Here is a 23,348-nt window from a genome sequence, read left to right on the forward strand (position 1 = left end):
TGGACTATATTATTTAAGTGTCTTGAGATGACGATTGTTGTAATTTGGCGCTATATAAATAAAATTTAATTGAACTGAATTGAATCAAACATTCGAATCATTCCTGCTGACGGCTTCCTATTCACGAATCAAAGGGATGGGTATAAAGGGCCATTTTACTGCTTGTTTCCATGCTGATGGCTCTACACGAGGTCCTGGATGAAAACTGCTGCAGTTAGACGACTCAGATGAGGTCAGAATTATTCTAAAGGGGGAACAGAGTCTTTATGATTTGCGGAACCTTTCTTTGTCCCTAAATTCACAGAAGTCCTTGTCTCTCCATGTCAATCTTTATTTCCATGAGGATCTCCTGTTCATACATTTTTCTTCATTACTTTAAGAACTGCGGAGATTCTTCATCACTTGGAGACTCTTCTTCTTCTGTTCTTTTATCCAGAAACAAAGACTGCTGCTCCCTCTCCTTTCTTCCACCTGCCCGTGGTCAGCCTCTGCCACCGCTTCAATCCGAGTCATTTTTCTAACTACTTCCACAGCCTTTATTGTTGCCTGCATTAGTGATAGAATCATTGTTATCCTTTATGCTCACTTAATCAGAATATTTTTTTTACTTCTGCTTATGTAGCCACTATAGGACTGTAAGAAATGTTTGAGTTTCACTATTGAGAAGGATTCTTGTCTCAAAGTCAGAGCCCTTAAATAATCACCGGAGACAGTTGTCAGCAGTGAAGCGCAGTAACGTGTTACTGTAATCCGATTAGTTTTTCAAGTAACAAGTAAAGTAAGGGATTACAATTGCAAAAACAGTTATTAGTATACTTTTACTTTCCCGCAAGCAGGCCTCGTTACTGTGTTACTAAACTGTGATTTTGTTTGTGAGAGCGTCTCAAGACAATCATGTATGAGCGGTGTGATGTCAGCAAGAGATAACATGGAGCGCAGGAGAGAGCAGGACCGTGCAGCGTTTAATGCTTGGAAGTACCAACATTACTTTGAGTTTGAGTCGGTAAAAAGTGTCAAAAATATTAGCGTCCGCTGTACACTCTGCGTGGGAAGAAAAATTGTATCTACAGTGAAAAATTTCACCTCAAATCTGAGCAAGCACCGAGCAAGACAAGAGGTGTTGTTAGAAATTCTGTTCCCCTGAAATAATCATAGTGTTTGTCTGATGCTTACCACCTGTGCAAAGTTGTTTTGGGAAAATGACGAGAAGTCTGGTAATTGCCAGCTGTGTAAGGGAGTTATGGTTATAAATCAGGACATTTTGAGAATAACAAACGCCCCAGTTAGTTTGTCCAAGAATAGGCTCAAAATTACGCACACACCATGTCCGGGCTTTGTGCTTAGTGATGGGAACATGCAACATCTTCAAGGTCACTAAGAACAGGCAGATTCTACTTAATGAAGACCGCACCCTCAGTAAGGCAGAGATTTTGGGGAATCCGGGCTTGACACATCTCTCCAGACTTGATGCATCATTCTGTAATTCTGATACGGACCTGGTTGACAATAAAGGTTTCTGTGTTCGACCAACTCTGTGTCAGCAGAGTTCTTCCTGTATCATCTCCACACAGGCTGTTTGTGTCAGAATCGGGCAGGACTCTCCTGACAGAGAAAACAAGGGGCTATGAAATCCTAATACACTATCCTCAATAATTAGGCTTGAGGCTCGTGTAACTATAAAACTTAATGAAAATCAAACTCACTCAAAGCCAGGAGGAAAACGAAAGGCTATAAAAGATTATCTTTAATCTCTACGCACTCGTCTAACGAGGCGGAACAAACAAATGACGCTCTCCCGAAAACGGGGGCACCATGAAACTTTACAGAAAACCAAACACTCTCCATATAATGGAGGCTCTATGAAATTACAAATCACTAAACACAGCCGCTCCTTTAACGGAGGTGCTGTGAAACATTATAAACAAAAGATCACTCCCAAATGGAGGAAACCAAAACAGACTATGAACTTTAAACGAATCTAAACTATGGCTATGGTTCAAAACTTTACAAACAAAAGATCTCTCTGAAAGAGGAACGCTCAACTTCAAAGGACAAGGTAAGGTATGGAACACTGGAAAAGGCTCGGATGACAAACTCTCATAAGATTGTAGCGACACATTGGCACAAGACAGGGAAACACAGACTATTTGAACACACGGGGAGCCAAGGGGAACAGGTGGAAACACTTGGGAATCAGGGAAGACAATCAGACATTTGACACGGGAGGAAAGGCAAGGTACCTGAAACGAGAGGGAAGTTCATATTTGAAAATAAAACCGGAAATGACGAGACAACACATATTTCAAAACATAAAGCGTCAATGAATCCTGACAGTTTGAAGGCGACCATCCCCAATACACCACAATAGTCTTTTCCAAATTGAGTCGTGTTCACTTGAACAATAGTTACAAGTAACAGTAACAAGTAACAGATAACACAGTCAGTCACCCAAACATTTAATGTTTATTTACTCTTATTGCTGATATAAAAGGCTGGAAGCTCGGTCTGCTGGACACGAAAAATAAAACATGGAGGTTTTCCATGTTATTCCTGTAAACCACGTTTCTAATGTAACACATTACTGGATAAATTAAAGAGATTTCTAGTAGCTACCATAACTTTTAGTTATTAATGTCAGTTAATGTGCTTTGTGTCTGAAAATCATCTGCTCTAGCAGATGTAGTGTTGAAATAGCTTACTGTGTACCGTGTATTCCTCTCCTCAAATACACTGTCCCTGTGAAATATTTGAATATAATCTCCTGTTTAGCAGGACAGTCCTTAGCAAAAAGTCATTTATCCAAGTGTACTATCAGAGTATACTTATGTTATACTAAAATTGAGGTTTAAATTTAAAGTTTTTTTTAAGTTTGAAGTTTACATTTTATATTCTATATTTTCTATATTTAAGAATAGTATAGTGACATATACTTGTCTTATACTGAAAGTATAAAGAAAAGTCTAAGACTAAGTAGATTAATACTAAGACTTACACTTGTACTTTAATACTAAAGCTTATACTTGTACTTTAGTATACTTCTTGTTTCTTTCTGCCACAAAGTACAAATACTTAGTTTATCTTGATCCAAGAACAGAATAAGGTGAAGTTGTTGACTCAGCAAAGAAGGACTTGAGGCTCTTTGTCTTTTAAATGTTTTCAATAGTCATGTTTCCATCCAAAATTGATTCGAATAATTGGGAAATGCGCATTAAAAGAAATTCGAATCGTGTGTTTCCATCAAAAGTAGGGACTTTGGTGAAAACTACTACCTCGCGCAGTAGGGTAGTCACACTCGTCCTCTGGCCTCTGTCCTCTGGATGTCATTAATTTCTTTGAAGAATTTTTAAATAATTTGAGATCCCGACCCACTTCTGCTGAGCTTCCATTTTTCTGCCATGTACCGCTGCTTCAGACTTCTCCATGTATTTCTCAATGCAGTCCATGGTTTATCAAACCCCCGGCTACACATTTCCATGCGGAGCTCTTGATATATCCTGGTATTTCTCTGCTGTTTACTGTCAATGATAGCGGTTATTTGTTTATCCTTAATTAAAGTTAAAAACACCACAAGTTCTTCCTCCGTCCACACAAACCTTCCGTTGTCCGCCATGCTTGTTGTCTTGTGAGTGAGCCGCGAACACTGGAAGCAGTTGGGGTGAAAGTGCGCTACGACAGACTTGATGCGAACGCAGCTGTTTCTATTCCTTTGGAATCAACCAAAACCCGGTGCTGGCGAGCGTATTTTCATTTGTGCGAATCAGGGGATTTTAATTCGAATTATGGCGTTTCCATCAGAATTTTCCGATGCGATACTCCTCGAATGTCCCTAAACGTATTGTATGTTTTTTAAATGAACTGTCAGTGTAATGGTATCATTACCACCTTTCATGTGGGTGACTCGTGTTCACATTTCATGCATGACAGGTACCTCCTCCAGCTTTGGACAAGAGTTCCTGCAACATACATAAATATAAATATCTTCCTACAAGTAATATGTTAAGCAGAAAGAAGAATTTTCTTTTTGGTTTTAGTAATTCTAAGTTCAGAAATTTATACTTATCGTAGACTTCAATAACCTAAAATGTGGACTGGAAGTATATCAGTACACTAGAAGTATATAGATGAGTGTACTTTTGAAAACGTAATATGTTCCAATTTAGTCCGAAGAAGTATTAAATTAGTATACTTTCTAGTACACTACAAGTACATGCTCCATACTGCTAATACTTATACTCATGCATACTTCATAAAATTAACTTCAAGTATACTACTTTTGCTAAGGGAGAGGAGATGGATGTGGTAGCCGCAGCGTTTATGGGGGATCCGGGGGTTTCCCAATGAGTTTCACATTCCTGTGTCTTGTGAGAAATTCTTTTCCCCTGAATTAATCTGTTCCTCTGGTGTCGGGAGCGCGCACAAAAGCTGGAGAGGCGCATTATACAATCTGTACGCCATTTCTGATGACGCACACACCTATGATAGATACTAACAGGCCTATTCTAAAAAAAGAACCGACTGCGATCTGAGCAGTATAACTATTTTAGGCCGACATTTATGCAAAGTTTAACTTTGAACAGCTTCGTTCAGGACTTACTGACACCAGAAGTGACAACATGACGGACAGGCCGAACAGCTGCCTCCTTCGTCCCGACTTCACGGTTCCAGCTGTGAGTCCGGTGCCGTAAAGTTTGGAGCGGAGATTTCTGCTGAGACTGAGCTGCCCACAGCTGATGTTAACGAGTCACACATTAAAAACAGCTGAAATGACCTTCAGATGGAGCTTCACACGGAGAAAATCAGCTGCGCCACAACAGGACGCAGGACAAGTCAAACTGGGAGGAAACAGTTCTGACCCAATGAGAGATCAGTACCGGTGTCGCTCTAAAATTGTTATCCACGATAGAAATTATATCCCCTGACGCGGGAGCGCGCACTCGCTCAGTACAGCTGGCTCCTCCCTACCAGAGCCTTATAGAAAGTTTGTACACCTCTCTGCTCCTTACTATGCTTGATATCACCCACGTTAAGAGAAAATAACAGTATTCAGGTCACTTAAGTTATTGTTTGATGGTTGCTGTTATCAGAGGTTTTTCTAAGTCTATTATTTGCAGCACAATACATGCTTAGATTTGTCTTCTTAGGAAGGAAGGAAGGAATCGGGCGTGTTCAGGGTGGTATGGCCGTAAGCTAGAGAATCAGTCACATATCAGCTTTTTATATATGCTGAAACAACATCTATTACTGTGTTCTGATTTCTAAAATATAATGTAACTGTTTAAAAATTAGCAATTTGTGATGATTTCATCTAATTAAGCAGCCTCGCTCTCTCTGTGTGACGCTGAACACAAAACTACACACAGGGAACAGAAGAGGTCGACAGACACTAAGTTATCTGAGAGTCTCACTTTCAGCTGCAGAGAACCAACACGAGAGAGAAGAACATGTGCAGGATCAACATCAGCCTCTCAAGCCAATTATGTGAAAAACTAGAAGAAACATATGGTTCCAGCAGCTATATTATATATATTTGTCGCAGTGACTTTTTCTTACAGCCACACCACCCTGAACACGTCCGATCTTGGAAGTTAAGCAGGGGGCCTGGTTAGTACTCGGTTAAATCCGGTTGTTCTACTGTACTTCTCTACAAAAACCAAAGAGGAAGCTGCTGTCCCATCAAAATTCAACGTCTTCAAGATCAAAAAAGAAGTCCAGTTGCTCTTATGAATACTCTCCATCATTTCAGTTTATTTCTGACATTCAGCTTTTCATAGCACATGATGACTGTGTTGAAAATATGTGCAACAATGTAAACCACCAAGATATTCTGAATAATAATTGTATTTATTTTCACTGAGGCTTGTTTAAACCACAGACTGTATTTAGTGTAAACTGTGTTTTCATTCCTGAGCTGATCTCATTCACCTGATGACACTCCTTAACTGTCACTGTTGAAAAATCCCTCCAATCATTTATAGTTTAGATAGAAATTGTTAGAAACGTTTGTTTTTAATGTCCCTCATCAGGATGTAGAGTCATTACTGTGGTGAAGGAGTTTGTCCAAGTTTGTGGTTGAGTTAATGTCTGAAATCATGGGGGATGGATGGTAACATCACCGTCCTTTTGTCTTTCAGATCAGTGCAACTTCTTCAGGTCTTTGGTTGCATGGATGTTATTATCATGCAGGAGTCTTGAGGTCAGAGGTCAGTTTGGGATTTGTCTGAAGCCTCAGTTGAAAGAAACAGAGTCGTTATCTTCTATCACCATCTGAAGCCTCCACTTTTTGTCTTCTACACCTTTGCCTGTCCCCACACAGGTTACATTTCAGACCTCAACCATCTGAGCTGTGAAACATCTTCTGCTTCAGATGCTCATCACAGATAGAAGTTCTGACAGGATCTCCCACTCCTCCATTATAGATGTACTGAAATCCCTGCAGTGGTTTAGAGTTCAGGGTTTTGGGGGCATCAGATGGACCGTGATGTTGTCAGAGTACAGTCACGTTATTTCAGGTTAATATATTAAAGCCACTTTTTCTCTCACGTTCATCCCTCTGTCCAGATAAAAATGATGCTTTTCTCTGCTTAATAACAGAGCTCATCAGAGGTAAAAGTAATCCTGCCTCCTCAGTTTAAATCCCCTCACTGACCAGGATGTATATAGACTTAGCTGCATAACAGCATGATCAAAAAATAAAGCCTTTATCAGCACCTCAGACTGCAGCCTAACATGAAATGTTATCTGAGCCGCACAGAAATCACTGATCTGCTCAGCTGGGTTTTCTCACTTCTGAACAGATGTTTGCTGTGAAGCGTTTTGTTGTTTCCTGCCAACTGAAAAAGGCTGGAAAAGAAGTCATTCTGCTGTTTTATGCTGTTTGTGTTTTCAGTGTGGACAAGAGCGGACAAAACACCACAGGAACTCCATCTTAAGATGCAGCTTCTTTTCTACACAGAGACAAAGAGACAAAGAGGGTTTCTATCAGGCTCAGCCTGAAGACGCCAGTCAGCATACAGAGCTCGATAGATAGATTATGATCAAACATGTCTGATGCAGTCTTAAGAAACCTTTAATCGGTAATATCTACATGTGAGTTAAGAGCTAATATTTGGCTCTTCTCTGGACTCTGGTCCAGCCAGCCAGGAGTACAGAAAGTTTGCAGGTTAGGGGTCAGCTTTAGTTTTCAGGCAGCTGAACTCTGCAGGTTTTTACCTCTTCTGAAGTCCAACAGCCGTATGAGAGCTCATGTTTCATGTCACGCACTTGAATGCATCAGTCTGAAGATTCAGGAGAGAATTTCAGCAGAAGATCATGATTTAAGAATTTCAAGCTGCTGCAGAGCAGGGCTGATTCTATAAATATAAATGAAAAGCATGAAAATACTAAGAAACAGCAACATTTACATTTCCTGTACAGCTGCCTGCTAAAAGTATCGGACAATGTTGATCTGATAGAAACCAATTTTCTTCATGTTGAGCTTTAAGTGGAAGGTTAATGAATTTATCTTTCCCTTCAACAGAGAACAAATAAGAATTCAACAACCCCTTGAACAATCCTGCCTGGATTGAGGTGAAACCAGCACTGTTCCCTTGTTCCCTCCCCAAACTGATCTGAAGGTGGGAGGATGTGTGAAACCATTGTGTGATAGTAGAGGAGCTCTTAAGTGAAGATCAGCTGATCAGCTGCAACAAAAGGAGGTGGAATTAGTTTTGTATCACAGCACAGACGGTGTTTCTGCTCTGAGAGTCACACACTGCTCTGCCAAATGGAGGAAATGGCTCAGAAAAGGGTTAAACTGGACCTGGAAACCTTCTTTTGTTCGATCTGTCTGGATCTACTGAAGGATCCGGTGACTATTCCCTGTGGACACAGCTACTGCATGAACTGTATTAAAGGCTACTGGAATGGAAAGAATAAGAAGGGAATTCACAGATGCCCTCAAGGCAGGAAAACTTTCACACCGAGGCCTGTCCTGGAGAAAAGCACCATGTTAGCTGATTTAGTGGAGCAGCTGAAGAAGACTCCAAGCTGCTCCTGCTGATCTCTGCCATGCTGGACCTGAAGATGTGGCCTGTGATTTCTGCTCTGGAAGAAAACTGAAAGCCATCAAGTCCTGTTTATTCTGTCTGGCCTCTTACTGTGAGAAACACCTTCAGCCTCATTATGATGTGACTCCATTCAAGAAACACAAGCTGGTGGAGCCCTCCAAGAGCCTCCAGGAGAACATCTGCTGTTGTCATGATGAGGTGATGAAGATGTGCTGCCGTACTGATCAGAAGTCTATCTGTTATCTCTGCCCTGTGGATGATCATAAAGGCCACGACACAGTGTCAGCTGCAGCAGAAAGGACTGAGAGGCAGAGAGAGCTGGAGGGGAGTCGACAACAAATCCAGCAGAGAATCCAGGACAGAGAGAAAGATGTGAAGCTGCTTCAACAGGAGGTGGAGGCCATCAATCAGTCTGCTGATAAAACAGTGGAGGACAGTGAGAACATCTTCACCGAGCTGATCCGTCTCATCCACAAAAGAAGCTCTGATGTGAAGCAGCAGCTCAGATCCCAGCAGCAAACTGAAGTGAGTCGAGTCAAAGAGCTTCAGGAGAAGCTGGAGCAGGAGATCACTGAGCTGAAGAGGAAAGATGCTGAGCTGAAGCAGCTCTCACACACAGAGGATCACAACCAGTTTCTTCACAACTACCCCTCAGTGTCAGCACTCAGTGAGTCCACACACTCATCCAGCATCAATACCGTCCTCTGAGGTACTTTGAGGATGTGACAGCAGCTGCGTCAGAGCTCAGAGAGAAACTACAGGACATTCTGAGAGAGAAATGGACAAACAGCTCACTGACAGTCACTGAAGGGGATGTTTTACTGCCAGAACCAGAACCAGAGCCAAAGAGCAGAGCTGCCTTCTTAAAATATTCATGTGACATCACACTGGATCCAAACACAGCAAACACATATCTGTTAGTGTCAGAGGGGAACAGAAAAGTGACAGTAATGAGACAACCTCAGTCTTATTCTGCTCATCCAGACAGATTCACGGAATGGTGTCAGGTCCTGAGCAGAGAGAGTCTGACTGGACGCTGTTACTGGGAGGTGGAGAGGAGAGGGGGAGGAGCTGATGTAGCAGTCGCATACAAGAACATCAGCAGAACAGGGAATGAATGTGGATTTGGACGTAATGACAAATCTTGGGCATTAAAATGTTACCAAAACAGTTTTGAATTTTGGTCCAACAAGATGAAAGCCTCCATCTCAGGTCCTCAGTCCTCCAGAGTAGGAGTGTACCTGGATCACAGAGCAGGTGTTCTGTCCTTCTACAGCGTCTCTGAAGCCATGACTCTCCTCCACAGAGTCCAGACCACATTCACTCAGCCGCTCTATGCTGGAGTTAGGATTGGATGGACTGGAGCCACAGCTGAGCTGTGTGAAGTGAAATAAAGGTATTCAGTCAGTTTGTTGCTGAGAGTTCATTGCTGTGATGTCTCTGCGCTGCTGTTCTGTTGTTTATTTGCTGCTTTTTCCTGTTTGTGCAGCCATGGAGGATATCACTGCTAATGCTGAGTTTTATTCACAGAAAGATTTCTCCACATGAAAATCTAAACTTCTCTGAGCTCTGAATGTTAGTTGAATCCTTGTGTTGATGTGTTTGTATGTTGTTGTTTCTCTTCCACTTCATGGAGCCAAACAGAGAAATCAGCAGACCTTCCTTTATCACAGATTCTTTTCACATCTCATCACTTTGTAAATGTGAAAATAATTCTGCAGTTAAACTTACTTTGATCTGTTTCAGAGATCAAATGTTGCTGCTGCTTTGAAAACTCTCAGTAATGATCTACTTGGTAACCCAGAAACTAAATGTTCTGATTCTGGATGTTTTTCTGGAAATAATAAATTGTGGATTCATCCTGATCATGAATTGTGTTTCTGTGAAAATGGGAGTGAGGCTGTCACACCACCAGCATCCCTCATGGTGGCAACACACGGCTGCAACAAGTAACTGCTTTGTTTCAGAGATATTTGTTGAAACCCATCTGTGGCTGGAAGAGTTGCTTTGGTTCAGGATCATATTCTGGGTTTCACCTGTTTGCTCACAAACGCTTCAAACTTGTTTCTGAACGTGTTCTGAGATGTTGGAAGAAACTCAGAAAACAAAAAGAACGACATGAAACTTCAAAGTGATTCAAATCAAAACTAAATGTAACAATATTATATGATGTCAGTCATTACAGGAGATGTCATTTGTTCTCAGAGACAAGAAGTGGAAGAAGAATTCTTGGACATAAGTTACAGAATCAGAACCACAGAGATTTTGTTTCAGATAAAAACTGTAGATTTACTTTTTATTTTTACTCAAACTACAAAAACATTCATATGAAAACATATTTGAATGTAAAAAATAGAATAAATGAGGCAGAATGGCACACTTTGGAATAACGTGTAATGGAATGATTAAAGGTGATGTGTGTGATCTTACATCATATTCTATGATCTGATTCTGTTCTTTCTGATGTTTTTTAGTATTAGTCTGAATGTGCTGAAGTTATCAGATGAATGTAGTGGACTAAAAGGTACAACAGAGTCTCTGAATGTGGTGGAGCACAAATAGAAAGTAGCACAAGCTAAAAATACTGAAAACATTGTTATTATGTTCAGTATATTTAGTCACTTTCTGCTGCTGTCAGCGATGGACTTTTCAAAGAAATCTGACTCAGCTCTGATCATTAATGAGAATATGATGAAGAAAGGATGATTTCATCCAAATGAATGAAAAGGTTTTGTGGTGGGGCTGAGAACTGTTTAACTCTCATTGTTCTGTTCCACGTATTGTTTTTGGATCGTCACAGGTACGAGTTTGGGTGGAGCGGGTCAGAGTAAAGTGGAGTTTCCAGCAGACTCCTCAGTTTCAGTCGGGTTTGGAGACCACAGATGGAGAGGTGACTGCGCTGTTTGGTCTGCCACTTATTGATAAAGTTAAAGTTCACAAAAAAAGAAACAATAACAGGAAGAAGTTCCCTGAAAGCAGCATCAGTGTTACAGGTTGTGAGTCCTGTGAACAAACTGACACAGTGTGATATTACAGATGTTTAAATCTCTCTTTTCTCATGTCGTCCAGCAGGTTCACAGCTGAAATCTGAAAACTAACACAAGAGGACGCCTTCATCCTGCTCACAGGGATGTAGAGGAGGTTTAAGCTCCTGCTCTGTTCATTCAGACTGAACTCGGCCTGTGTGCGGTCTCTCTTGACTCGCTAACAGTAAACGTGTCGTTAGCCAGTTAGCTAAGCATGTGTGGAACAGGAATGATTTAAGAAAAATAAAACAACTGAAAGGACGGTGATGTTACCATCCATCCCCCATGATTTCAGACATTAACTCAACCCCATACTTGGACAAACTCCTTCACCACAGTAATGCCTCTACATCCTGATGAGGGACATTAAAAACAATCGTTTCTAACAATTTCTATCTAAACTATAAATAATTGGAGGGATTTTTAAACAGTGACAGTTAAGGAGTGTCATCAGGTGAATGAGATCAGCTCAGGAATGAAAACACAGTTTACACTAAATACAGTTACACAAGCCTCAGTGAAAATAAATACAATTATTATTCAGAATATCTTGGTGGTTTACATTGTTGCACATATTTTCAACACAGTCATCATGTGCTATGAAAAGCTGAATGTCAGAAATAAACTGAAATGATGGAGAGTATTCATAAGAGCAACTGGACTTCTTTTTTGATCTTGAAGACGTTGAATTTTGATGGGACAGCAGCTTCCTCTTTGGTTTGTGTAGAGAAGTACAGTAGAACAACCGGATTTAACCGAGTACTAACCAGGCCCGACCCTGCTTAACTTCACAGGGTGATCAGACGTTGCAACAAAAGACATGCAGGTGGTAGAGAGAAGAGAAAAAGCTTAAAGCACCTGGTATTCCCAAGCAGTCTCCCATCCAAGTACTAACCAGGCCCAACCCTGCTTGGCTTCCGAGATCAGACGAGGTCAGGCATATTCAGGGTGGTGTGGCCGTAAGCAACAATATCTGTGACAAATGTGCATTATATAGGTACTGGAATCATAGAGTTCCTCTATGTAACCAGATAATGTTATGGAAGTTTTCAATCGCTTCCTTCCTAATACCTCTGCTGAGCAATGAAATAGAGAAACTTACTTTTTCTGCCGACCGGCTAAGTTTTTATTCTTCGTTGCAAGGAAAAAGATCAGACCACACCATTCAGCAGCAATGGTATGAAAAGATACAGACAAAAGGAACACAAAGGATTTATACCTGAGGAGGTGGGCTTTGTTCTTTAGGTGTGTAACCACACCTCCAGGGGGGGTAGGATGCAGTCTTGATAATAATTAAGAAACAGGAGGTTAAAACAATTATCTTGTCTGAGTGTTAATTAAGAAGTAAATAGTTTAAAACAATTAGCGTGTCTGGGTGATACAAATGGTTATTGTGGATTGGAGAGTCTGTCAGTCCTGAGACATAAAATTTACCATCACAATAATTGCCGAGAAAGGCTGATGCATATTGGGCACATCTTCTTCCCTGTCGTGATTATTCTCTCCAGCGGAAACTGAGACTCTCAGATCACTTCGTGTCTGCCAACAAAGCAGCAGCAGCTGAAGATGACCAACTTCCTCATGTGTCAAAGGGTGATCAGACGTTGCAACAAAAGACATGCAGGTGGTCGAGAGAAGAGAAAAAGCTTACAGCAACTGGTATTCCCAAGCAGTCTCCCATCCAAGTACTAACCAGGCCCAACCCTGCTTGGCTTCCGAGATCAGACGAGGTTGGGCATGTTCAGGGTGGTGTGGCCTAAGCTACAATGTCTGTGACAAATGTGAATTATATAGGTACTGGAATCATACAGTTCCTCTATGTAACCAGATAATTGCCGAGAAAGGCAAACTTGTAGTGGGCACATCTTCTTCCCTGATGTGATTATTATCTGCAGTTGAAACTGAGAATCTCAGATCACTTCGTGTCTGCCAACAAAGCAGCAGCAGCTGAAGATGACCAATTTCCTCATGTGTCACAGGGTGATCAGACGTTGCAACAAAAGACATGCAGGTGGTAGAGAGAAGAGAAAAAGCTTAGAGCACCTGGTATTCCCAAGCGGTCTCCCATCCAAGTACTAACCAGGCCAAACGCTGCTTGGCTTATGAGATCAGACGAGGTCGGGCATGTTCAGGGTGGTGTGGCCGTAAGCAACAATATCTGTGAACAATGTGCATTATATAGGTACTTGAATCATACGGTTACTCTATGTAACCAGATAATTGCCGAGAAAGGCTGATATGTAGTGGGCAAATCTTCTTCCCTGTCGTGATTATTCTCTCCAGCGGAAACTGAGACTCTCAGATCACTTCGTGTCTGCCAACAAAGCAGCAGCAGCTGAAGATGACCAACTTCCTCATGTGTCACAGGGTGATCAGACGTTCAACAAAAGACATGCAGGTGGTAGAGAGAAGAGAAAAAGCTTACAGCACCTGGTATTCTGTCAGAAAAGTTTGCTTATTATCATTAAATAAAAGTCACAGCCAAAGAGGCCAGTTCATATCAAAACTTCACAAGGAGAAGTTTGGAGACAAAGAGAACTGTGTTCGAAGAAGGAATGTTGTCTCCCCACTGATTGTTATCTTTATAGCTCCCCAAATAAGGAGATGCCTCCAACCTAAGGAGATATGCCAGACCTGGGCATATAGAGGATTGTATGTATGTGTGTGTGTGTCACCTAATAAAAGAGCAAGGGAGGCAACCACTCGTTGGAGAACTCTTGTGAATCTGCAGAGAGAAGGTCCGTGTGTTGTTCTCCCCTTGCAAGTAAAATTCTGAGGCCTCTGAGGGATTTCTTGGTTTCATACCGTTGTCTGTTAGTTAATTTTTCTAACAGGTAGTTGTAACACAGGGTATATCATGAGATAAATGTTAAAAACCCTAACAGTCAGCCTCATTACATCCAGTTAGTTCAGACATAAATTCTGTTGCAGAATTGACTTTATTATTGCTCAGACCATTTTCAGGTGTACTTCTATCCTTTCATATCAAAAACACATATTTTCATGTTCAGGACCTGAATTTTTCCTTTATCTTTATTTTACTGCACTCATTTCAGCCACCGGCAGGTGTCGCTTTTGTCTCCATGTCTCTTTTTGTCTTATTAGTTTCAAAACAAACACATTTTTCAGAACGTCAAGAACATTCTGTGATCCTGCAGAGTCCTGCCCTCCCTGTGATGGAGGGAGATAACGTCACACTGAGCTGTCAAATAAAAAATGGAACAAAGACCACTTCCTCCAACCTCCCAGCTACTTTCTATAAAGATGGCTCCTCCATCAGGACTGAGCCTACAGGTCACATGACCCTCCACTATGTTACCAGGTCTGATGAAGGCCTCTACACGTGTAACATCAGCATTCATGGAGAGTCTCCACCCAGCTGGCTGCTGATAAGAGGTAAAGATCAACGCTGGCAAATGAAAATATGAAACATATTTAGTTTTTCTTCCCCACTGCAGAACTCCATCTGTTGGTACACAGAATATACCGTAAGTTGGGCTTTATTTATTTGATATGACATGAGATCATGTTGGGTTAGACGTCAACATAATGTTTTCCAGTAAGAGTCCATCAGATAACCAGTGTCTGCACACATGTACAGTAAGTCTGCAGTAATGATAAACTGCTTCCACAGTATTTGGGAGTCTGTCGGGAACATTTAAGGAAGCGCTGCTGTACACCCTAAGTTCCAGTCTTTCTCTGATCCCAGATGATTCCAAACCACCATTTCTGACAGTGTCTCCAGACTCGTCTCAGCTGTTTGAGTATGACAAACTGTCCCTGAGCTGCAGCAACAACAGCAGCTCTCATGGATGGAGGATTCAAAGGTTCCTCTTGCATAACGGCATTCTGTCCAGCTGTGGTAAGGGATTGGGGATCCAGAATTCTGCTGAATGTACCATAAAAATAGCCAAAAAGCAGGACTCTGGAATCTACTGGTGTGAATCTCCTGCAAAGCAGCGGAGCAACTCCGTCATCATCTCTATAACCGGTAGGACCAGTGGAACCCAAACCCATACAACACTCATTTACATGATTATTAACTTATTGTGGAGGTAAATTAGAACAGATGTGCAGTCTTCAATGTTTAAAATGTTTGCTCCTCTTTCTTTAAGTCTGTTTCCTCCCACAGGGCCCAGTCTGCTCTGATTAGGCAGAAATGTTTGCAACTGATTATAATTTGTGATGTACTTCTATCCTTTCATATCAAACACACAAAAAAACACATTTTTTCATCCTATGTTCAGACAACCCAGTGATCCTGCAGAGTCCTGCCCTCCCTGTGATGGAGGGAGATGACGTCACTCTGAGCTGTCAATCAAAGACCACTTCCTCCAACCTCCCAGCTGCTTTCTATAAAGATGGCTCCCCCATCAGGACTGAGCCTACAGGTCACATGACCCTCCACCATGTAACCAGGTCTGATGAAGGCCTCTACACGTGTAACATCAGCATTCACAAAAAGTCTCCACCCAGCTGGCTGCTGATAAGAGGTAAAGATCAACGCTGGCAAATGAAAATATGAATCATATTTAGTTTTTCTTCCCCACTGCAGAACTCCATCTGTTGGTACACAGAATATACCATATTTATTTTTTACATGAAGTTGTTATCTGCACATCTGACCCATATCTTACTGCACCACCATGACATTTGAAGCACAACAGCTCTTCAACAAACCAGTTTATTTTTCTTCTGTTCTTGGCACAAAATAAAAAACTCTCTCAGCTGCAGTGCTTCCTTCCATTTGGTCTCTATTGTACATTTTGACAGCCTTCGAGATGAAATACCTGACTGACCAATCAAAAACCTGTTGGGTTCTCGAGCTTTAGTTGCATTTGCGGTGAGAAAGGTAAAATCTTCAAATCCTGGACAAGCCCCAAAAGGTTAAGAGCCTTTTTTTATGGGTGTCTGAAACTCAAAGACTTTGTATGCTTATAAAAACAGAGCTGCTCAAACAACCTTCCTGTTTGTTGTCCACAGGACACAGTGCTCCTCGTTTAGTCGGTACAGGATGACGTTTGTTTCGGGATGTGACTGTTAACGGATGGGATTTTAGAACTTCCGATGAGCTGTGTTTGTGTTTGTTTTTCTTCCAGCTCTCAAGGTTTCTGAACCAACGCCGACTGCGCTGGACGTGGCGCGCCACATCCTGGTCTGCGCTCCGTACCTGATCTCCACCGTCCTCGTGGTGTCTTTGTATCGACACAGACCAACAGGTAAAGCTCCACTCACACCGACATCATGGTGATTTAAAAACTCAAGAGTCAGGGGAAGTCTCCAAGTGTTCTACCAACATGTTTTTTATGACCAACCAGTTCATCTCAGCGATGACTGAAGCAGTCAACAAATTAGCACAAAGCAGCAGACCTGGGGATAATCAGGAGTGACTTTACTAACAGCACAGCTGCAGCTTATTGCTGTAAAATCATAACAGGATGTAACTATGACTGAGACACTGCTTCCAACTGAGCTCATTTAAAACTGTTACTTCATTAAGCAAACTCCTGCTTTCACACCATCAGACTTCATTCTTCAGTTTAACTACATCTTCATTAGTTTTTATGCTTCAGTTAAAAGGTTGAGCTGATTATTAAGTCATTAAATTATTTTAAATAATTATTGATAATAATTATTGGTAATAATTATTGATAATAATTACTGTGAAACGCCGTACGTGTTACATTACAATGATTTCAAATATTCAAAAGTAAGAAAAATGTATTCTAAACTCTGCAGGAAGGAAACCACCTGTTTCCATGACAACATCTCCACAAAATGAGGAAGATGAGGGACTGGACTATGATGATGCCGTGGCTCATATCACCACTGAACATCATTTCTGAAATACTGTCTTCAGCTGCACGTTCAGTTCAAACAAAATGACTGCTTTGTGTGTCGTGTTGCTTTTTTTTTTTTTTGGATGTTCTTCATCATCACAATAAAGAAATTACTTTTTAACTTTCTGAAGGGTGTTTTCTTTGGTGTGGGATGCTTGAAACTTTTGATCTCATTATTTAAACAGTATTTTCCAACAGTTTGAATTGTCATTTAATGCCTGAATCCTTTCAGGTGTTGTTTTTCTTTTATGAAGAACTTTACTTCACCTCATATTTCTAAGTATGAGGTGTTCTGCTGAATTCCCCCCAGCCGGAAGGAAAATTTAAATTTGAAAAACAGATCTTCTCTTGTAAAGATCAAAGGATTTATTCTCATAGAATTCAGGTATGGTTCACGTTGGCGTGGTGGTTAGCACCGTCTGTCTCTGTGTGGCCCTGTGATGGACTGGCGAGGTGTTCCCTGCCTACATTCTAAATTCTGCCCTTAATTCTTACATGCATTGTACTCAGTGTTACTGTGTATAACCTGCAGATGGCCTCCTGCAAGATAGCAACATATCCTGTTTTTCTCTTTTCTCCTGAGGACATTGTGTGCTGTGATAAAGCTGCACTTTAAGGAGGATAGAAGGGGAGCTGGTACTTGCAGCTGTGTAACCTTGACTGTGGTTGGGGAGGAAAGGTAGACTTGATAAGAACACTCAACTATACCCAAGGAGTGATGACGCAACAATGTGCATTATAACTGAAGTGTCTTTGCCTCAGTTGTCAGAACAACTCTGTATTTTGTATTGTGTTGTTCTCTCTTGCAAGATTTTATTATAAAAGCCTCTTATATCCTCAGAAGAAAATAACTGACTCTGTGCATTACTAAAGTTTCCGTCACACCCACAAAAATATACATGAGGACATTGAGAGACTGGCTCTGAAATTGAAGCAGAATCTGACAAAAGATCTTTAAAAGCTGAACATTTCTCTTATTATTGGATCTGTGTTTAAGGTCTGCGTTTATGAGTACACCACTCAGTTTGTAACTAATTTCATATTTTTATTTTCAACAGCCATTTCAGGGATTTCCTCTGACAGCTCTCTGCCTCCTTTAAGGAGATGTTCTTCAACTCTAAACCTAAATACTCCTCAAGAGATGATAAGTTCAGGTATTTCAAAGTGAAGAAAACAAAATGAACACGAAATGCTGGTGTTTTTTTAAGCAAGATAAGTTTATGGTTATGTTGTTGTATTTAGCAGACGCTTTTATCCAAAGCGACTTACAAATGAAGATATAACAAGCTATATAAAAAGCTAACAATAAACTACATAGAAGGAACCCACTAGTCCGACTCTGTCAGAGGTGACAGAGATTGAGTGCAGGCATAGAGGGAAGTGCAGAAAGATAAAGTGCAGAGATAGAGGGGGTAGGTAAGTACAAGGTAAGTGCTAGGATAGGAGATGCTCTCTGAAGAGCTGGGTTTTCAAGAGTTTCTTGAAGATAGACAGGGACGCCCCTGTTCTGGTAGCGCTCAGTAGTCATTCCACCATCGTGGGACGACACATGAAAAGAGTTTGGATTGTCTTAGGCGTGGTGTAGGAGCTGCTAGACGACAATCCTGGGACAAACGGAGGGACCGAGTTGTGACATAAGCCTTTGCAAGAGCATTCAAGTAGATGGGAGCCGTTCCATTAAGCACTTTGTAGGCTAACATCAGTGACTTGAATTTGATGCGGGCGGCTAAAGGTAGCCAGTGGAGTTCAATGAACAGAGGGGAGACGTGTTCTTTTAGGCTGATCGAAGACCAGACGCGCCGCCGCGTACTGGACCATCTGCAGAGGTTTCATAGTACAGGCTGGGAGACCAGTTAGGAGAGCGTTGCAGTAGTCAAGGCGGGAGCTGACCATGGCCTGCACCAGGAGCTGGGTGGCATGTTGGGTTAGATATGGTCTGATCTTTCTTATGTTTAATAATGCAAAGCGGCATGAATGAGCAACTATAAGTTCTGCATTTGTACACATAAACTTTAGATTACTCATTGTCTAGGGTTAACTTTTAGTCTTTTGTAACCTGAGTTGCAGTAATTTACATCCTCCACTCAATCTGATAGCTGTCAAATACTGTGTCTTCTGAGCTGGCTGGTTTGGTGGTTCGATATCAACTACAAAACAAATGTAATGAAGTTTTAAAAATGCAGCAAAAGAGATGGGAATAAATGGAGATCTGACACATTACAAACTACAGGACAGTTAAGATTAGCTGTTGTTTGCATGAAGATAAAACAGATTTTAAAGGTGTTGCATCTAACATTCAGAAACACTTGGTGTAACTCTAGAGCACCAGAGCCTCTGACCAAAAGAAAAACTAATATAAACTTATTTACTTAAGGAACTTTATCTCGAGAGTGGCTGACTCTGGTCTTATCTCGCTCTGTGCTCGAGGCCTTTTAGGCCAAAGGATGTGAGCTCCTCAGATTACTGTGACCTGGATGACTTAGAATCTTCATCAACATGCAGTGTGTACTGATGTTAACTGTAAAGACATCCTCGACAGAAGATCTGCTTGTTGTATGAGGACAGAGTGTGTGTCTTATATGGAGGTGGAAGCCTGGTTCAAATATAGAAATAATTTCTTTGTATGTTACTGATTTAAATGTGTCCTGCTCCTACTGAACCCAAACCTCATCTAACCACTCTGCTGTGATGCTTTACTGAGCCCACTGTACCCTGGACTCTTCAACATCAAAAGTCCATCTACTGTTGATTTAGAAAAGATATCTTTAAGATCTGTAAGGAAAGAAGGAAAATCATGCTCACTGATAACTTTCCAGTGGATGTATGTGTATGTAAGATTGGTTTAAAGGTGTAAAGTTAGGGTTAAATGATGAATGTAAAGGAGTTGTTTGCTGTCAGTTGGTAAAAGGTAAAAGCTGCTGGTGGATTTGTTTGCAGGCAGATGGTGGAGACAAAAGTTGTTACTGATTTAAAAAAAAAAGAAAAAGAAGTTATTTATCAAAACTTAAATGTCGGAAATAATTTCCAGATTTGATCATATTTAACCATTGAACTCACATTTGTGTCAGACAGATTATTTGCTATCAAATAGATTTCTTAGATATTTTTTAGATGCTTTGGTTCATGTAAATGTCATAAAGGGAAGGATGCACTCCAGTCCCAGAAGACACATCAACATTCAGAAGCCCGTCTTCACTGATTAAAATGTTCCTGAAGCTTTAATTGTAAAGAACATTCATCTGAAAGAGTTGCATCTTGATAGAGACAGACGGCAGCATGTCATCAACCACCTTGTGGTAAATCTGTAGGAGCTCCTCCACTGAGTGGTTGAGAATCTTCAGAGGGCCGTCGTCCTGCAGCGGAGACCTGGAGGGCTGCAGGCCACAGGTGACACTGCTGGGAGATCTTCAGGTGGGATGAATTTTCATTCAACCCAATAAAAGATATAGAATGTCCAGAAATCTCATCGTTAGAAATCCAGTTACTTTCTCAAGCTGTTCCTGTGATTCTGAACTCTCTCAAACATGATGCATAATTATGGAATGATGTTTACGTTTTGTCAGGCATCAGCAAAGAAGTGGGGAGCAAATATTTCCAGACATAATCATTTAGTTGTAAAAATAAAAATAATTCCTTCTCCCCGTCGGGGAATCGAACCCCGGTCTCCCGCGTGACAGGCGGGGATACTCACCACTATACTAACGAGGAGATGACGTACTCACTGTGATGATGCTTTCACGGCCGGTCAGAAATTCGATGATTAATAATTTTTGAGGGAGACCATTGCTTATATCTGGTGTACTGGCTCCGCAGGGAATCCCATCTGTTCTTCATCTCTTTCGCTGACAGACAAAGTCAAACTGTGAGCAAAAATTGATTCACAACAGGTTTGTTACTGCAGCACATTTACAGCAGCTTAGAAGAATGAAATGGGCTGAGTTTGTCATTTTGCTCCAAGAAAGTATCAGAAAATATGAGCCAGCTCTGTTTCATTCATCATCATAAGTTCTGCTCATTAAGTAAATTCATCTTGGCTGATTGCAGCTCAGTGATTCCTCTCTGATATCACAGTTTGTCACATGTGCAGCAAACTAACTGCAGCTGACATCAACTGAATGGTCTCAGCTGAGCTGCAGAGAAACAAAATGTAAATGTATGTACAGACTGAGCTTTTTGTTCTACGGGGTATTTCTCAGACATTAAGAGAGTCTTTGTTCTAAACTCAACACAGAACCAGGCACATAGAGTGTGAATTTAAATCCAGGATGCAGAGGTTCAGTGAATGTGGTGTTGATGGTGCAGTAGTGGATCAGAGATGATGTTATAGACGGAGAGAACGCCAGCAGCATGGTTCACATACACTGCTGCTCTGTTAGAGACAGAGGAGGAGATGGATGTTGGACTCTCACTCGGAAGTGAACTGTCCCAGAGGTCTACATTCCAGGACTGATCATTCCTTCCAAACACATTGCTCTGCAGTTCACCATGCCGATGTTCTAACAATTTCTGCTACTTGTAGAGAACTGTTACTTTGTGCTTTTGTCTTTTTTATTTCTAAGTTTGATTGGCACAACCATCATTTTTTTAAACCCTGGTTGCGGCTCGTCAGTAAACGCTGTTTTAATGGTGAGTTAACAACGGCGGTGAGGGGACTGAAAATGTTTCAGTGAAACATCTGAAGATGCCAAAGCTTTTGTTTAAGTCTCCAGAAAGCCTACAAAATATTGAATAAGCTTAAAACTGTGATGGTGTTTTATTTGTGTTCAGGTGGAGGCAGACTGTGGGACTGACTGGGATGGACCACACGGCTCTGATGACCTCGGAGGTGAAACGGACCGAGTTGAAGGAGCCCAAGTGCAGCTTGAAGGACACCTGAGCGAGAACATGGCCAGGTCACCTGACCCCGATGTTCCCTTCATGGATGCACTCCACATCTATGCAGCCGCACCACAGCAGCTGATGCAGCCACAGCAGAACTGGACGAGTTCTCCAACGTTCACACACTGCTGGATGGAAAAGTGCACCAAACACTTCATGTTCAATTGTCTTTATTAACCAAACTTTAACATTTGTAAATAAAACTTCAGATTGAAATGTTTGTTCTCAGTTCTCCTGAACTGTTACCAACCTCACACACTTCCAGTTAATGAGGTAAAGCCTTAACATGGCTCACTGCTCCACAGCCTTCAATGAGCAGCATGAAACAGAGGAACAGACTAACTGCTACAACTTTGAAATGTTCAACTTAAAGACGCTCAGTTTCTCACATTATTCACATCAGATCATTCCAAAGCCAAAGTCTGTACTTCTAACAGACGCTTGGAGCTTTTCTCTGAATGTCTGCTAGCTTTGGCTCTTCAGAGGCAGTTTCAGCAGGTCCTGCAGGCTGAGGCTACAGGCGTGGTCATTTCAGGAGGAACTCCTGCATACAGCTGCTGGGGAGGTATACTCCAACCTGTCCACAGCTTCAGGAGTTGGTGCAGTTCCTGAGAGGAGCCCACAGAGACACAGTCAGAAGTATTTAAAGCTGCCAATAAGATGCTGAACATCAGAACTTTCTCAACTTTACCCAAAGATCAAAGAATCTCTGCTTCACCTGTAAAAAGAAACTGGTCTTTCTGCGGTAAAATAAAACAATGTTTCCATCATGTTACCGGGTAGATTTTCCACCACCAGGTTTCATAAATATGGAGTCAGTGTGAAGAATCAGCAGCAGCTTTAGGAGATGAACATTGTTCAGGTCTGTTTCTCTGAGAGAACATTTACAATCTGAGCATTTTCAGTGTGGTCTCTCAGAAAGCCTGAGCTGCACGTCTCCTCCAGGCTGCTGTGCTCATCCTCACTATCTGGCATCGGCCTCATGATCCTTTTCAGGATGGTCTGAGAAGTAAAAACAGCCTCAGAGGCTGTAAACTGAAAGGGTTTATTAACAGAACAGAGCAGCACTTTTATAAAAGCACAGGCAGAAAAAGCAGGGGGAGAGAGGAGGAGACAAGCAGCAAAGTGCTGCTTTAAGTTAAATTAAGCTGTCGATAAAGCAGCATTCAAAAGCTACAGCACAAAAATGTCTGTGACAGTCTGTAGGAAACACGTGTCGCTGCATTATCTGACAGAGCAGCAAACAAGTTACTGACTGGAGAAACAATCCACAGCTGTGACAGAGAGCAGCAACAGAAGCTCTACAGGGTCAGATGTGTCACAGGGTGATCAGATGTTTCAACAAAAGACATCAAATAACACCTGGAGCTGCATTACAGAATATAAGAGATGTGGAAGCGGCATCAAAGCTGAACAATGTGAACTTTAAACCTTGTTGGATGTGAAATGAAATGTGCTGAAAAACAGGATTTCTGCACACATCAGTCATCATCATGTTCAGCTGCATAGAAACATAAGAAGAAGCTCCACTTTAAGACTGTGTGATTCCAATGATCATG

The 23,348-nt window shown here is 41.4% G+C and overlaps 2 protein-coding genes, 1 non-coding gene and 3 pseudogenes across 3 annotated transcripts in view; 1 reads left to right on the forward strand and 5 right to left on the reverse strand.

Moving 5' to 3' along the window:
• The window catches only part of LOC140291809 (NLR family CARD domain-containing protein 3-like), a 562,338-nt gene that overhangs the window by 105,871 nt on the left and 433,119 nt on the right, over positions 1 to 23,348 (reverse strand). The gene's annotated exons all lie outside the window — the stretch shown is intronic.
• On the forward strand, positions 929 to 16,968 carry LOC140295648 (high affinity immunoglobulin gamma Fc receptor I-like). The gene is made up of 6 exons (XM_072379672.1): positions 929 to 1,003; positions 14,230 to 14,467; positions 14,781 to 15,062; positions 15,319 to 15,564; positions 16,171 to 16,290; positions 16,811 to 16,968. The coding sequence occupies exons 1-6, from the start codon at positions 929 to 931 to the stop codon at positions 16,915 to 16,917; spliced, it is 1,068 nt and encodes a 355-aa protein (XP_072235773.1). The 3' UTR covers positions 16,918 to 16,968.
• Positions 11,918 to 12,036, reverse strand: LOC140300330 (5S ribosomal RNA; annotated as a pseudogene).
• LOC140295543 (5S ribosomal RNA) lies at positions 12,716 to 12,833 on the reverse strand (annotated as a pseudogene).
• On the reverse strand, positions 13,103 to 13,221 carry LOC140295719 (5S ribosomal RNA; annotated as a pseudogene).
• Positions 20,548 to 20,619, reverse strand: trnad-guc (transfer RNA aspartic acid (anticodon GUC)). Its single transcript has one exon. It is a non-coding gene; the product is annotated as a tRNA-Asp (tRNA).

The sequence above is a fragment of the Leuresthes tenuis genome, unplaced genomic scaffold (genome assembly GCF_036924035.1).
Source record: "Leuresthes tenuis unplaced genomic scaffold, fLeuTen1.0.hap1 SCAF_1, whole genome shotgun sequence".
Lineage (NCBI taxonomy): Eukaryota > Metazoa > Chordata > Actinopteri > Atheriniformes > Atherinopsidae > Leuresthes > Leuresthes tenuis.